The sequence below is a fragment of the Centruroides vittatus genome, unplaced genomic scaffold, assembly GCF_030686945.1.
Source record: "Centruroides vittatus isolate TY-2023 unplaced genomic scaffold, ASM3068694v2 contig_352, whole genome shotgun sequence".
In the NCBI taxonomy this organism is placed as follows: Eukaryota; Metazoa; Arthropoda; class Arachnida; order Scorpiones; family Buthidae; genus Centruroides; species Centruroides vittatus.
In genome coordinates, this window is record NW_027122175.1 from 865,623 (window position 1) to 881,758 (window position 16,136).

Below are 16,136 nucleotides of genomic sequence, written 5' to 3' on the forward strand. Positions count from 1 at the left end.
GTAAAGAATTTAATACACTATAAATTCATTTTTACAATTATAACTAACTGTAAAAGATAAAAAGAAAATTTTCATTGTATTTTTATAAAAATTTTAAAGCAACTGGAAGTGTTTCCTACTTCTCAATATAAAATTTACTGAATATTGATTATTAATATAGAATTCAAAATATTTTAGAATTATTATTAATTAATTGTGAAATAAACTGAAAAAAATTTATTTTTGACGAATAAATAATTGACAGAGAATTATTTGCAGTTCAATAAACTTTCTAGTTTAGTTAGATAATTTTATTTATTTATTTTGTACACAATAGGAAATGTAGATGAAAATTTATCTCTACCCCCATTAACAATTACAACAAAACCACAATAAAATACATTGTATTAATATAAAATTTAAACAATATGAAAGATACTGTCTAAATATATACAGTCACAAAAAACTAATATAAATGTAAATATGCATAAAAACATTCCATTGTTGTTTTATATGAAAAAAAATTAAGTTAAATTAACTGAATGTATTAATTCAATTGTTCTTTTTTTTAATTTATAAGAATATTTTTATTAGGTAATAGTGACAGATGTTGACTCAAAAGAAGGAATTGCAACAGCTACAGAACTTCAAGACTTATATGGAAAAGAAAATGTCATGTTTATGGAATGTGATATCTCATCGTTTGGGCAATTTGAAAGTAAATATTATCTCTTCCTTGATTATTTTTCTTAATTTGCATTTTCTGTTATTCTTTCTCACTTTATCTCAAAATATAATGTTTAGTAAGATAACATTATATATAGCTTTTTATGTTAATGTATGAACCTGATGAATACTTTAGTTCTTAAACAGATCAATATCATCATATAAAGTTAAATGCTGATTTCTAAAGTTAGCTCAAAACTTTAGAAGGTGTAATATCTTGAGTTAGTATCATTCGTTTTGGGTTGCAGTTTTCAAAAATTGTAGACCTACGGTATAAATTCTCACAGGCATTCAACTGTCTGTCTGTCTCTCCTTGAGAACAGAGTTAGAGTGATGAAAATTGAGACCAGATACAGAAAGCTTAGGGACAGGAGGCCATGATTAACTATATATGAATTTCGGAAATCTTGTTATTTTAATTTGAGGGTTTCTCCTGAACAGAGTTAGATGGATAGATGACTGGCATGACTTCATTGTTAACAGAAATAGTGTGATGTATATGGAGAAGACCCTACTAAAATTGAGAGCATTGTGATGATGTTACAATAAATAATTGCTCATTTCTTTTGCATTTTCACTTACATCATGAGGAAAAAAGTCAGCAAGACTTTTTTATGAATATCTATTTGACAGAACATGAATAAATTATTTCTTTAATAATGATGCAGTTTTCAGCATTATGTTAAATGTCTGCAATATGTTGTCTGCATTTCAGCAACATGAGTGTCTCACTGCAAAACAAACTGAAGAGAGCAACATGGACAAAATGCATTATGCAATAAAACAAACAAAAAATTACAATAAAAAACAAAGGAAATACCAAGCACTCAACATTTTAAATTAAATGATCAATATCCACAATTTTTTCAAGCATACAACAGTTCAAAATCCAAACAACTTGTTGCTCTCTCTTGGAGAAAAATCTGTTTTTTATTCAAATCTGAAAAAACAGTTAACACCATTTGAGGGAAAAATTTTGAACTGAAATAATGTGACTTCTGGTTTGCATTGGTTCATATATATTTAACTGGGGCTTTGTATCCCTAAGCTTCCATATCTGATCTTGACTTTCGTGTATCTAACTCCATTCTCAATATTAAGGAAGAACGAATGGACAATAGTGAGAATTTATAGGTCTGTAATTTTTTCAAATTGCCACCCAAAAACAAAATATAGATAAAACTAAAAAATAGATAAGGTAACATAACCAAAAATGGTGAATAAACAAAAATATACTTTTTATTTACTGTTATTTTATTCTTATTTTTATCATTTATATTCCCAAGTGTATTGTGGAATGTACAAAATTAAGCATGATTAACTGACATTTTAGTAATACTGTGAGGTCCCAGATAGAGTCCAAATCTCTCATTAAATGTGCAAAAAAATTTGATTCATTTAAGAAAATATTTTGTTATAAAAAAATGTATGAAATAGATCTGTTGCAAAGTTACGAAATAAACAATATGGTCAACCTGTGAGGTCATGAGTTGTCCTGAACTAATGGATTGGAATGTTTAGAATGTCAAACGGAAAGATTGAGCTTTGACTCGACACTTGTAGACATGACAAAATTTAGAAATAAACGAAAAAGTGTAGCATTCCTTTAAAACAATATATCACATTATAACACATTATAATGTGATATATTGTTTTTTATTACTTATAATGTGATATATTATCACATTATAAGTAATAAAAACACAAAAGAATTCTTAAATGTCAGAAAAAAAATATCACTGAGTGAGATACAAGCAAAATACAAATTTCGATCAACACTTGAGGACAAAGTCAAACTAAGGTGTCAAATTGATTAACGCAGAGTGAACATTCCCATGTCCAAACTGGTCATCTAATTTCACCTGGAAACAGGAAAGGGACAAATTGGAAGGTGGAGAAAGAAATTTGGGACCAATCAAATTCAGAGTTTTGGGAAGAAATCCTTTATAAACCCTGAAATTCAAGGACAAGTGAGGTCACTTCTCTCTCTTTCCAACCATTTGTCCTCTGTGTTGATTTCTTTGTCATCTTGGGCTTCATCTTTGTCGTGTCACCTACATTCCTCTGCACTATGCAGACTTCCAGCCAGTTTGCCCTGGGGTTGTCAGTTGCCATCAAAATCCCATCCAATCATGCAGATAAAAGATTGTGACCATAGACTGAACTTTCTACATATCTGTTCAAGAGAAGAAATTCCCAACCAGAATTGTGTAAGCATTGTCTTTTCAAGTAAATGGTTTGTGTGTTCTAAAGGTGACTGTCTCAGTATCAACCACACCACATTGTTTGCATCCTTTGTTCATCTTGGCAAGAAGAAGGATTAAACTCCCCTTCTCCCTATTGGCAAATTTCACAATACTATTTCATTTATAATGTTTTTGTGTATATCATTTTATTTTTGTTTTAAAATATCAATTTCTATGATGATGGTTTAGCTAGAAAACAAACTTTCAGAAGAACTCCAGAATCAGAAATAATGTAAACACGTTCCATTTCATTGTATAAATTAGATATGAAAACTGATTGTGAGAGAATATTATTATAACATTAAAATCATAAGCCTCCTTTCTATGTTAGTACTTTTCAAAATAATTTTATATTAATATTGTTTTCTAATTATCAATAATATGTTATTTAAATGGATAAATCAAAAATAATTAAGTCAAATAATAAATATAATTATTTATATGCATTACAGCAACAATTGTAAAAGTAATTCAGCAGTTTGGAAGTATTGACGTAATTGTAAATAATGGTGGAATATTGGATGAAAATAACTGGCAAATGATGGTTGATATAAATTTGGTAATTATCTAAAACATAAAATTATATTAGTATAATACTTCAATAATAATTTTGTCTGCAAAACAGAATGCTACTTTTACTATAATTTTACTATTAATTTGTCTTTAATTCTTTCTATCATATATGCATTAATGTTTTGTGCTTCTATGGTGGTTGTGGCAGATTTAAAGTGAAGATTTCTGGCAAGGGCACAAAGAGGGCAATTGGGACACTTTCCCTCCCATGGAATCAAGTAAAGAATTCCACATATTATTATCATAAAAGTGATTGAGATACATAATCTTACCCTTGATCATGGAACATTTGTCTTTTTGTATTGATGCAATACTATATTCTATAATCAACTTATGAAAAACCCAAAAATTAAATGAAAATTTATTGATATAATTATTTGTCTCCAAGCTTTAATCCCCTTTTTCTGTGGACAACCCTCATTGCTGTCAATGGAGGACACCCCATTAGCCTATGTATCTTGACTAACTATGAATTTCTGAGGTTCAGGCTTGACTCAAAACTGAATCCTGAGTAATGGGCTGCAATGATAAAGATATCAGTTTCCAACTGTCAGAAAAAAGTATTATTTAAATTTCCATAATTGATTATCAGTTCATTATAATCCAAGAACAATTAGTTGCAAATTAAAAATGAATATTATCTGTACTAATATTATAAAGAGGTAACGTTTGTAAGTTTGGATGTAGGAGGTAATCTTTGAAACTACTCATCCGATTTCAAAAATTCTTTTGTCAATATTTAGAATGGACCTTCACGGTGGACATAGGCTGTATATTATTCCGTTAAACATTCATATAAATTAAAAGATATCATCTAGGTAAGCATTATATTTTGGTGTCAGCGGGTGACGAGGGGCAAGACATATACGTATACAAGATAGGTATCTGCGCGGCACAGTCGCGTGGTAGGTGAGATACACAGCACATGTGTCCGAAATTGTGTTAGCATTGACAAATACTTACAAGAATTTAATGCAAAGGTATTTCCACAACTACTTTTTTTATTTTCCCAACATGTCAGTAATTTATCTCATTTCATTTATTCCTCGCTTCTTCAGGATTGCTGCTACTCTATTGAGCGACAGGAAAACTGCACACTCCACATTCAAATTCCCATTATCAGTATCTCTGGAGTAACGATCCGTATGTTCCATACACAAAAATGGGCTTCTTGGCAAATTGTTACAGGACACGTCACTGATAATGTGGAACGAATGTACCATGAGTCAGAGCCCATGTTGAAGCTGTGGACCAAACATTAAAGGACCTTAGAAACTCGAGTGCCTTTATGGGGGGAGTTACTTTTGTGTTTGCTGGTGATTTTCAGCAGACACTCCCTGTACTTACAAAGAAGACACATGCAGATATCATCAAAGCATGCCTTAAATCATCTCCCTTATGGAGTTCCATTCAAAACCTGAACTTGCGAACTAACATGAGAGCCTATCTTAGCAGAGATATGCATAACGACTGCTCAAACCTGGGGAAAGAGTTATTCCTCTCCAAATTTGAGCACTAACTGTGCTGAATCATTCTAAATGGGACACTAGGTCAGATAGTCCACAGTCTGCATCATCGTATAGATGCAATATATTCTGGCCTTGAAAATTTACTAGAAAGAGACTTTCATTGGCTGTGTTCAAGGCAATAGTATCACCTAGGAATGACACTGTCAATGAAATCAACAATGTAATTATACAAAAAGTCCTTGGCCAAATCAAAAACTATAAGTCAATTGACACAATCACCAATATTGAGATGCAGTCCACTATCCACTAGAATTTTTAAATTCACTTAATCCTTCTGGCTTGCCATCTCACGAACTACCATTGAAAGTCCACTGCATATGGGCATTGCTGACTAAGCTGTGGAAACTTAGCCACCTCACAGCCCCTGTAGGTATCACGCTGATATAGATTCATTTTGTATTGTATTATATGGATATATAATTTGTATTGTCTTTAAGTAACCAAATACACAAGAAATTAAAATGCTAGCTCAGATAGTAACAAATAAGTCTACTTGACAGGGATCAGGGTTCAAGATTCAGACTCCCATAATATATCATACATAGCAATAATTTGAATGTAATTTCCCATCTCTCAACCATATGTCTGATTCATTGAGAATTGGGCCTGTCTAATTTGCAATAGATTGTTAAATCATTGTGATTAGCCATATAGCTTTAAAAGAGGTTATGTTCTTTGTTAGTATATCAATCAACCAAACCAAATTTTAATAAGGCTTTTATTCCAGAGTGAAAAATATCCTCCCTGACAAAATCAAAATAATGTCTCAATTATTGGAGCTGTGATAAGACTTTAATCTATCATTAGATTTGGATTTATTATTGAGAAATTTGGTAATAGATTCATTCTTTGGTTATGTGTATGTCTGCGTAAAAGTATACCTTTTCTTAGATTTTTATATTTATAACCAAAGATTAAGTAAGAAAAGTATTTTAAATTCAAATTTTGCCCTAATGCATGAAAATTACATATGGATGAAATAATGAGAATTAATGTTTGAAATACAATAAATATCGTTTAGTTTTAGTGTTATGTGATATGCAACTTTAAAGCACTCCAACAACAATCCCTATTAAAAGACAATAAAAGCAACCCCTAATCTGGCAAACATCTGCTAGATCTGCAGAATTGTTTCTTGAGCTGCAATTTGAAAAATATTGTATATCTATAAATTTCCACTGTTGTTACCTGTCTGCCCTTTCTTAATCTTGAGAACAGAGTTAGATAGATGAAAGCCGAGACCAGGTATGGAAAGCTTAGGGGCAGGAGATCCCATTTAACTATATATGAACTTCCGGTACAAGCGAGAAGTCATATTCCCTGAAAGGAGTTAGATCGATGACCAGCACAACTTTATTACTAACAGGAAAAGAATGATGTATAGGGGCAAGCTAACACTAAATTGAGGTGAAGGGCATATATTGATTTTTAAAAATTACAGCCCAGCATTGTGTAATGTCACAATAAATAATTGTTTATTTTTTCTTTTATTTATTTCTGATTATTTTTTTGAACAGAAATGTCTTTTAATTGTCAGATGTACGAGGCGTGTTTTTAAAGTAAGTACCGTTTTGAAATATAAAAAAAAGAAGCAAACATTTTAACAAAATTTTTATTTATGTGAAAGCCCATATTTTACACTACTTTTCTACATAATTCCCATTAATATTGAGACACTTATTGTATCGTGAGACCAGCTTTTGTATTCCATCCTCAAAGAATGTTGCCGCCTGATGAGACAACCACTGCAGAATGGTCGTTTTGACTTCGTCGTGATTGTTATGGCGCTGCCCTGCCAGATACTTCTTCAAATGCATAAACAAATGATAGTCACTTGGCGCTAGGTCGGGACTGTATGGAGGGTGGTCTAATTGTTCCCAGCCAAATGATGTGATTAGGTCTTGAGTTTGATTTGCCGTATGTGGACGAGCATTATCGTGGAGCAAAACGACACCCTTGCTCAGTAAGCTCCGCCTTTTGTTTTGTACTGCACAGCGCAGTTTTTTTAAAGTCACAGTATGCAGCTGAATTGATCGTTTCACCATGAGGCAAAAAATCAACAAGCAACACTCTGTATCTGTCCCAAAACACCGTACACATGATTTTCTGAGCAGAAATTGTTTGCTTGAACTTGACTTTCCCTGGAGATGATGAATGTCGCCATTCCATGGATTGTTGCTTCGATTCCGGTGTAACGTAGGCTACCCACGTTTCATCGCCTGTAACAATACGCTTAAAAAATCATCTCCCTCGTCACTGTAGCGCTCAAGAAAAGTCAATGCACTGGCCAAACGTTTGGTTTTATGCTCCTCCGTCAACGTTTTCGGCACCCAACGGGAAGACAACTTCTGATAATTTAATCGTCCAGTCACAATTTCATAGAGAACACTTCTTGAAACTGCAAGAAACTCTTTAGATAAAGATGAAATCGTGAATCGTCTGTTCTCTTTCACTCTACAGTCCACTTTTTCAATCAAATCGTTGATAATGACTGAAGGTCGCCCACTTTGTTCCTCATTGTGAATGTTTGTGCAGCCATTACTAAAGGCCCTAACCCATTTTCATACCATTCTATCACTCATAACGCTTTCACCATAAACTTCTCTGATTTGGCGATGAATTTCAGCCGCTTTCGAGCCTTTAGCACTGAGAAAACAAATAACGGCATGCACTTTGCAGTCAGCGGGATTCTCAATGAGCAGCAGCATTTCAATAACACACAAACAACAGTAAACACAGTCGACTGGCTCTGTAATGGTGTTTGTGGCTTCCCAACAGATGTAGGTACACAGCGCGCATGCACTAAGTGCCGACTGCAGCGCTCCAGCAGCATTATATTAAAACGGTACTTACTTTAAAAACACGCCTCGTAATAATAATAAAATTAAAATAATTTGCTTGTTTTAATGATAAAAATGCTGATATTTAATAGGATTTCATTTTCAAAAATTCAATGATTATATGATAATTTTTTCATAGTTTCAAAAATGCATAAATTTTAATTTTTAGAATGGATCAATTTATGGGACTCTTCTAGGACTTCAATTCATGGGAAAACACAAAGGATATAAAGGTGGAACTATTATTAATATAGCTTCTAATGCTGGTAATTTATTCATTTATTTTTATGGAGTAAAAGTAATAATAATAGTTATATTATAAATTTTATTATTAAGAAAATTGAAATGTATACAATTATTTAATTAATAATTTAAAATTTTTTATTTTATGCATAAAATAATTTTAAATATTAAAAATAAATATTTATCAACTTTTAAATATTCTAAATTTCAATTTATATATGAATTTTTATTTTTAAATCTGTCTGTCTGTCTGTCTTTCCTTAAACATGAGAATAGAGTTAGATAGATGAAAGACGAGACCAGATATGGAAACCTTAGGGGCAGGAGACCCCGATTAACTATATAAGAATTTTCAATGCAAACCAGAAAGTCATGTTATTTCAATTTAAAAATATCCACCTGAAGGTGTTAGATAGATGACAGGCTTGACTCTATTATTAAGGGAAAAGTATGATGTACAGGGGCAAGCCACTACTAATTTGAAGTGGAGAGCATATATTTTAAATGAAATAAATTAATTATATAATTAAAAATTTCAGCCCGGCATTGTGAGGATGTCATAATAAATAATTATGTATACATAACAGCAGGGAAAGTAAAAAGTACATATGAAAGATATCCTTGAAAAGGAAAATTTCAAGGATATTTTTTATGATATAGTTCAGCCAAACCACATCAGATCAAAAGATGTTGAGATTTTTACTCTTTACAATCCCCCAAAAGATATAAGCTACTTTAAAACTCGGACCCTCCCTTCTCCTTAAGTTCATCCCCAAAATTGCCAACCCTTTGACTTGGATCAAATTTTGCGTACTTACTCTCTGCCACCCTGCCTGAAACATATGCTATCTTAAAATGAAGACAACTCAACCCTCTCCGAGTTCCAAAGCAATGCTGCTTAGTCTCCTGGGTAACACTGGGCATACTTTGCCAGTATTTCATATATGATAAAATCCCAAGTCAGAAATACATAGATGCTGAAACCAAAGAAAATAAAATCTTATTTTAACTTTGTCAATGTAAACACTATTATTATATTTCTTTTTTAAATTGAAAAAACAAGCATTTTATTTTCATTTTTTTAAAAGTTTTTTTTTCTTTTTAATAAATATTCTATTGTATTGTATGTAAAAAGTATAAAGAAACAAATTCCAAATATCATGACTTGTATATTAGTTGGTTTTTTATGGTTTTTTGCAAATAACAAAAAACTCCAGTCTGCATGGATAAGGGCTTACCCATCTGGAAGGTGTTAATGTTATAAATTGAAATTAATATTCTTGAAAATAGAGTAACTGTTTAATACCATTCAGAGATGTTCAACAAAAAATATGGCACTAAAATGTGGTACAGTAAAACCTGTGCAAAACAGGATCTTAATAAAATGGAAACCTGTCTAAACTGGAAGAATTCTTTTAAACGCAGCAATTTTCTGTGTTAAAAGAAACCTGTTCAAAACAGAAACATTATTTGGTGCCACATGAGTCTGATTTACACAGATTTCATTGTATTTCATCAGTCATAATGGAAAATACACACTAGTCATAAAAGGAGAGGATTGCAAAGCAAGTAGTCTGAATACATAACTTTGCTGTATAAATAAAATGTAATTCAATTAAAATTTTAATTTCATTAAATTTTTAATTAAAAATAAAATTCTAATTTTTCTTTAGCTATTCATCCATTTCCATTGGCACCCATTTACAGTGCCTGCAAACATGGCATTGTTGGATTAAGTCGTAGCTATGGAGTAAGTGATTTCCAAAATTATTTTAAAAAACAATTAATAATAGTTATAACTTTAAAAAAACAATGAATTTTACATAATTATCTCAAACTACCAATTGATGGAGATCACAGGGCTTATCAAACTGTATTGGAGCATTAGAAACTCAAAATCACATCAATAAAAGACTAATTTTATTTGTGGGATGCATTCTGGTCTTCACTAGACCCTCTTCAGCCACTATTACATAAATACTGATTAAGTTTTTGCAATTGTTTTAAGTATATGTCCACCAGTTGGTAGTTTTAGACAATTATGTAATTCATGAAAGTCAAGAAGCTTACTTTACAATATATTTTATTCTAACAACAGCATCCAATACATTTTGAAAGAACTGGAGTTTGCATTTTAACTTTATGTCCTTGGCCAACTAATACTAAATTATGTAATGAATTTGTAAATAATTCTTCACTACCAGATGTTGCTAAGGGACATATGGAAGGCCTTAAAATGATGGAGTAAGTTTCTATTGATAATTTTCAATTAAGTTCAGAATTTTTATAGATTCTTAAATATTGCCTTCACTGTATAAGAGATTATTCAACATTAACTTGCAGTTTTTGATCAACTGTGAAGACAGTAATTCCTTGGAAAATAATGAGAAAATAATTTATGAGAACATAATTGAAATTAATTCTAATTATTGATACAGTAGAGCATCGATTATCCGACCCCCGATTAACTGACTTATCGGTTAACCGACCGCGTTCTAATCGGCAAACTCAAATGTCCGTTAGTGATGTGGCGTTACAATATTTGGTTATATTTTGGCTACTTTAATATTATTTTTGTTAAATTTTTGCATGTTTTAGCTGGCAGCACTGGCTCGACCATGAAAGGGAGGCTAGTATTTAAACCAGGCCTAATACACTATACTAATAATGTATTTTTTCATACTTTTCGGTTATCCGACCAACCCCAGTCCCCAATTAAGTCAGATAATTGATGCTCTACTGTATTAATATAATTCAGAAATATCTTATGTAGATCAGTCTTCATATAAGAAGTTGATCAACTAGCTCAGTGGTTTTTAATTAATATGTCAGGGCGCACAAGTTTTATCACAACATTTTAGCAGTGCTGCAAAGTATAGTACTGAGCAGTGCCATAACATTTCTTACATGTAACTTATTGCACTTTTTGTACATATAGTAAAAACTGTATTGATAAAATTAGAGGTGCCTCAAGATAAAAAGTGCAATGTTGGGTGCTCCACTATTAGAAAAGAGTTGAAAAACACTAAACAAGCCATTTTTGTAATCTGTGCATACTAATAGTTGCATGCAAATGTTATAGTTTAAATATAAATTACAAGATTATAAGTTTTTCTGTTTATCTATCTTTGTCTGGTTTTGTACTGACCACTGTAAATTAATATTTTTACTTGATTAAGATGGCATAGATGTCATCTTGAGAAATCTGGATTGAATTCTTGGAAGTTTTCAGAATTAATTTACTTGCATATATTGGACATAAATTTTTCATTGGGCAATGAGAAATGAGTCAAACATGCCCATTATGGATTTAGTCGAGCAATTTCATTGTGACCCTGGCTATCAAAATCAGTCTAAGAAATTGCTTGAAAACATCTTACAATGCCATTTTTTTCAAAATTTTGTATAACTCAAAGAATTGCCACTTGAAATAAATTTTTCTTTATATATTTCCTTGAGATTTTAAATTAATTTTTATTGACACAAAATTATAATTTTTTTTCTGTTGTAGTTAATGACTGTATGGTTTAAAGACCTTCTCTTCTTAGAGATCACTTAAATAGTGGAATTTTTTCATATACAATGCTCTTAAATAGTGGAAGCTGTCATTCTTGGTACTTTCAGAGAAAGTAAGTTTAGTCAAATCAAGTAATCTTATAGACAGTTTATACTTGAGTACTTCTCAAAATCTGATAGGTTTTCCTAGAAATATTTTGTCTATTTCTTTAAATTTCTCTCTAAACATAGAGCAAATTATTTTATGTAGATTATTTTATGAGGTAGATTTGGCATTATTGTATTTAATGTCATTTAACATAAAGTTGAAAAATAAAAATAGAAAAGTTATTTCATTAATATCAGTTCCTATCTTTTGCAAAGTTGTGTAATTTTGTCAGTGTGCTGACAAAATTACAATTATCACCTACCTCTTCCAATTAGAAACACAGAAAACTAGTATAGTACATTTTAACTCTGAGAGCCCAAAGAGGGCCTTTTTTCAAGCCCACCCTGGATGGGAGCATTAGATATCCAGACGTATCCAGGACAGACCATCTAAAAAATTCCTGGACTTCTTTGACATACTCAGATTTGATCCTGGGTCTCCAGAGGTAGACTGATGCCTTAATTGTTCTGACATCTGGCCAGCAGTAATTCTGTTTGATACCATATGTGCACAATCTCAACAGTGATTCTGTTAATGCATGTTTTATGACTCACAATTAAACAAAATTGTACTTGAAATGGTTCTGAAGTTTTATTGCCTTAAATGAAATGTCTTTGTTATTATGGTTAAATTTTTCTTGTTGTTACTTATCTAAAAACACAATGTCAGTGAACCAGAAATTTCTGTTGATAAGTTTCAAGTGCCTACAGTATCAGTTGAAGTAGTATATTTACCTTAACAATGAAACTGTCTTCTAAGAATAGTCATTTTCATGTGCCTCTTTAAATGACCCCCCCATTACACTGATGTTTATGTTAACTAAAGACATCTGAAAATAGTTGACAAACAAGAGTTATGTGCAGAACTGAAAATGATCATTGGTATTGATAGCCAATGGCCAAAGTGGTAGAGCTTCAACGTACTATTCAGGGAATATGGGATTGAATCTGGGCAGTCAAATAACCCCAGAAATTTTTCGAAGGGTGTTCTGAAAAATCCATATATATTGAGCTCCATCCTCACCACTACTTCAATTGTGGGCCTAGCTGAACCTACAGTAAGATTGGTAAAAAGGTCCTCTTAGTATCCACAGGGTGGAAACAGTAAACAAAATAATACCAATTGTTTTTTTTACTATTACATATTATATAAATAATATATTTTTTGTTTGATTTTAAATTTGAATTTGAAAATAGAAAATTTGGTAAAAATTTCTGCCCATTTTTAAGATGGCCCACTGAGAATCTGGGTCTTGTCAAGCCTGTGATGGGCATAAAGAGAGATCATCTTTCCACAAAAGAGTTAAAATAAAAATATAAAATAAATATTATTTAATAAAGCTAATTAAACAGGTAATAAATTATTCATATAGTGACTTTTTTGATTGTTTCTGTAATACAATCCCAAATTTAAATTGCCATTTATATTTTTAGGCCATCAGTTGTTGCAGAAGCATTACTCCATATGTTGAATGATCAAAAAACAGGAAGTGTAATGAAAGTCAGTTTAGAAGGTTATCAATATGTACAATTATTACCTTAATAAAAGTTTTTATTGGGTTGCGTGAAAAAATTGTAGACCTGCATTTCTGTACCACGTCATGCTTGCAGATAATGCAAACATACACAATCAACCTACTAGAATGGTGACATCAACTACAAATACCACTACAAAGACCATATCATTACTAGAATTGCCTTTGTCCCCAGAAGAAGAGACGTGATAAGAAGAGAAAAGTGGCCTCAATATGGTCCCAGGTGTTTATTTAGTTGTGGGACACATGAAGTCCATTATTGAGTCTATTTAGTCTATTTACTAATATAAAAAGCCATCGTCTGTGTGTACGTGAATCTCTGTAATGCCTACTTTTCTGTCCACTCCAGACGAAATATTGTTTTGTTGCTCTTTGTTACAACAGATAACATTTCTACGAATTAAGTAGTTCATACTAACATCTCTTCTTCAATTTTTTGAAATCTCTCTCAAGAAATTCACAAAAGACGTCAATCTCTTCTCAATTCTTCAATCTCTACTTTTTCATAAAAAGTATTCTGTCATTCTTGACCAGTGAATTTCTAGTATTATGATGTTTTCACAATATTGGTTATCTGAAATAGATTAATATCATAAAACAATTTCTATGAATTCACTATAGCAAAAATGGCATTCAATACGTAAAATGTTCAAGTTAGAAATAAAACAGTTCGTATTAACGGAGAGAAAGTTTTTATTTTAATTATTGATCAATTTTGTAATATTGTTCTTTCATTTCAAATACTAAACAATGTTCGAAGCCAAGTCCTTCTCACGATTACCAAAATATTTAAACTTCATTGTTTGTAATTAATCTCGAGAAAACCATTGTATTTGGAACGACATAATTTGAATTCTGTTTTTATATCCATAAATAATAAGAATAATTTACCGTAATATCGTTGTCCCAAGTCACATCACACAATTAACATAAAACCATACAAGAGCAACAATTAACATAAAATCGGTGAAGAAACTTACTTTTCGATACAAACCATAATTTTTGGTAAAGACCATCCAATTTTCTGTTGATATCTTTCAAATCTTGCTGTCACTTCAGAGTTGTATTTTGTATTTATAAATTCCATATTCTTATCCAAATTTTCACGTAGTTCCACTCGATACGTTTTGAAAGAATTCATACAACTTTTATTAATGGTACTTTTCCCACCGATGCACCTATTATAATTCAATTTTCTTTTTGAAATCTCTTTAGCGAAAGGTCAAGATATCCTCTGAGACAAAATTAAAGTAGTTTGTAACACTTTTACTTTAGTATTTTTTAACTTATATTTGTTCCTATCTGTAACACTCATTGACATAAGCCAAGAAGACAAATTTTTCTGAATATCCGTAGATTTGTGTCATTGCTGAGATGCTTTGATGACAAAATAAATAGAAATTAAAATAATCTTTGGTAAAATCTGCACAATGATAATTGGATTATATTTTTTTCTTAATTAAAGCCAACGAAATGTATAAACTATTCACATAGACAAATATGTATTAATGTTGTTCATTCTATGAATACGAACAATGGAATTCCTTACAATTCAAATATGTAAAAAACAAAGTTGTAATAGTTGTATGAATACAAATTTGCAACTATCCCCGAGCAGCGCCGTAACTAGCCTTTTATGTGCCCAGTGCAAGCATCTGTAACTATGCCCCAAAACTTGGTCCAGGTCATTTCTGCGCCCCCCAGGGTCTACGCCCTGTGCCTGGGCACTGCTGGCACTGCCCTAGTTACAGTACTGTCCCCGAGAAGACTCTATGGACTACTAACTCCTATTCAGGTGTTACAAATGTGAAAACCCGAAATGCTGCATGGCCAGCCCGTTGGTCAGGTGCAATTTTTTATCAATTTTATTAGTTTAGTTTTTGTGTACGGCAGTAACACATCGATGACCAATGTCTAGCTCCAGTGCAAATTGCCAGATGTTCTCAGCTTTTGTAGACAAAAATTTTCTAAAAAGTAGCCGACTCAAAAAATTCCTTTTTAATAATCCGAGATTTGACAATAAAAAAAAAACAATTTGTACTTTTCCAGCAATAACTTTAATCATAGAACAAACATTTTCGGCCAATTTACAGGTCTAAACCGAGGCCATCGTTATTCAAAGCCTGCTTGTAAGTTTTATGACATCACAGTACTGGTCATTCCTTAAACCAGCGATTCTCAACCTCCTTAGCTCTGTGACCCCCAAATAGTAAATATAAATAAATTAATATTTCGTGACCTCTACCCAAAGGAATAACAACAGTAAGCCTTACTATTACTAATTGAATTTTGACTGTAATTATAAATGTAAACTTTTTAAAATATATAATCACATTGCACTAATTTTATGCATTAAGAAAATATCGACAGTATAAAAAATGTAATACAACTGTTCCTATTATTTTATGTCGCTGCGTTTATAGTGACTGGTATGAACATGCATGTATGACGTGTACATACATGAGCAATTTACAAGTTCCAACTTGATGTGTACGTGCTCTTTGTAATCTGATCTTCTATAATACTCGCTGTGAGAGCATGTTTGAACATGCATACGGATATGTTTGAACAAGTTGTGCTGTCACTAGTATAAAAGAGGCACTGGCGATTGCACCACTTCAGTTAATTAAGTTTCGAGTGCAAAGCGTGTGTCTGGTGTTTTTATTTTAGTGTGTGGTCAACCGTAAAATTGAATTGTTTTTTTTTTAATTTCTAATGCAAAATGGAAAAATTTGTGAAGTGAGCCATCTACATCCAGTGAATCAGTTGGTTTTTTACCAACTGATTCACTGGATTGACAAG

At 31.7% G+C, this 16,136-nt stretch overlaps 1 protein-coding gene across 1 annotated transcript in view; it reads left to right on the forward strand.

Moving 5' to 3' along the window:
* LOC136974642 (15-hydroxyprostaglandin dehydrogenase [NAD(+)]-like) overlaps positions 1–13,372 on the forward strand; it is a 29,842-nt gene extending 16,470 nt beyond the window's left edge. Inside the window, exons 3-8 of the mRNA XM_067269567.1 lie at positions 574–697; positions 3,404–3,510; positions 8,063–8,159; positions 9,810–9,886; positions 10,235–10,380; positions 13,234–13,372. Of these exons, the coding sequence (XP_067125668.1) occupies positions 574–697; positions 3,404–3,510; positions 8,063–8,159; positions 9,810–9,886; positions 10,235–10,380; positions 13,234–13,342 (660 nt within the window). The 3' untranslated portion in view covers positions 13,343–13,372. The remainder of the gene's footprint in view (positions 1–573; positions 698–3,403; positions 3,511–8,062; positions 8,160–9,809; positions 9,887–10,234; positions 10,381–13,233) is intronic.
* Positions 13,373–16,136: the final 2,764 nt, after the last annotated feature.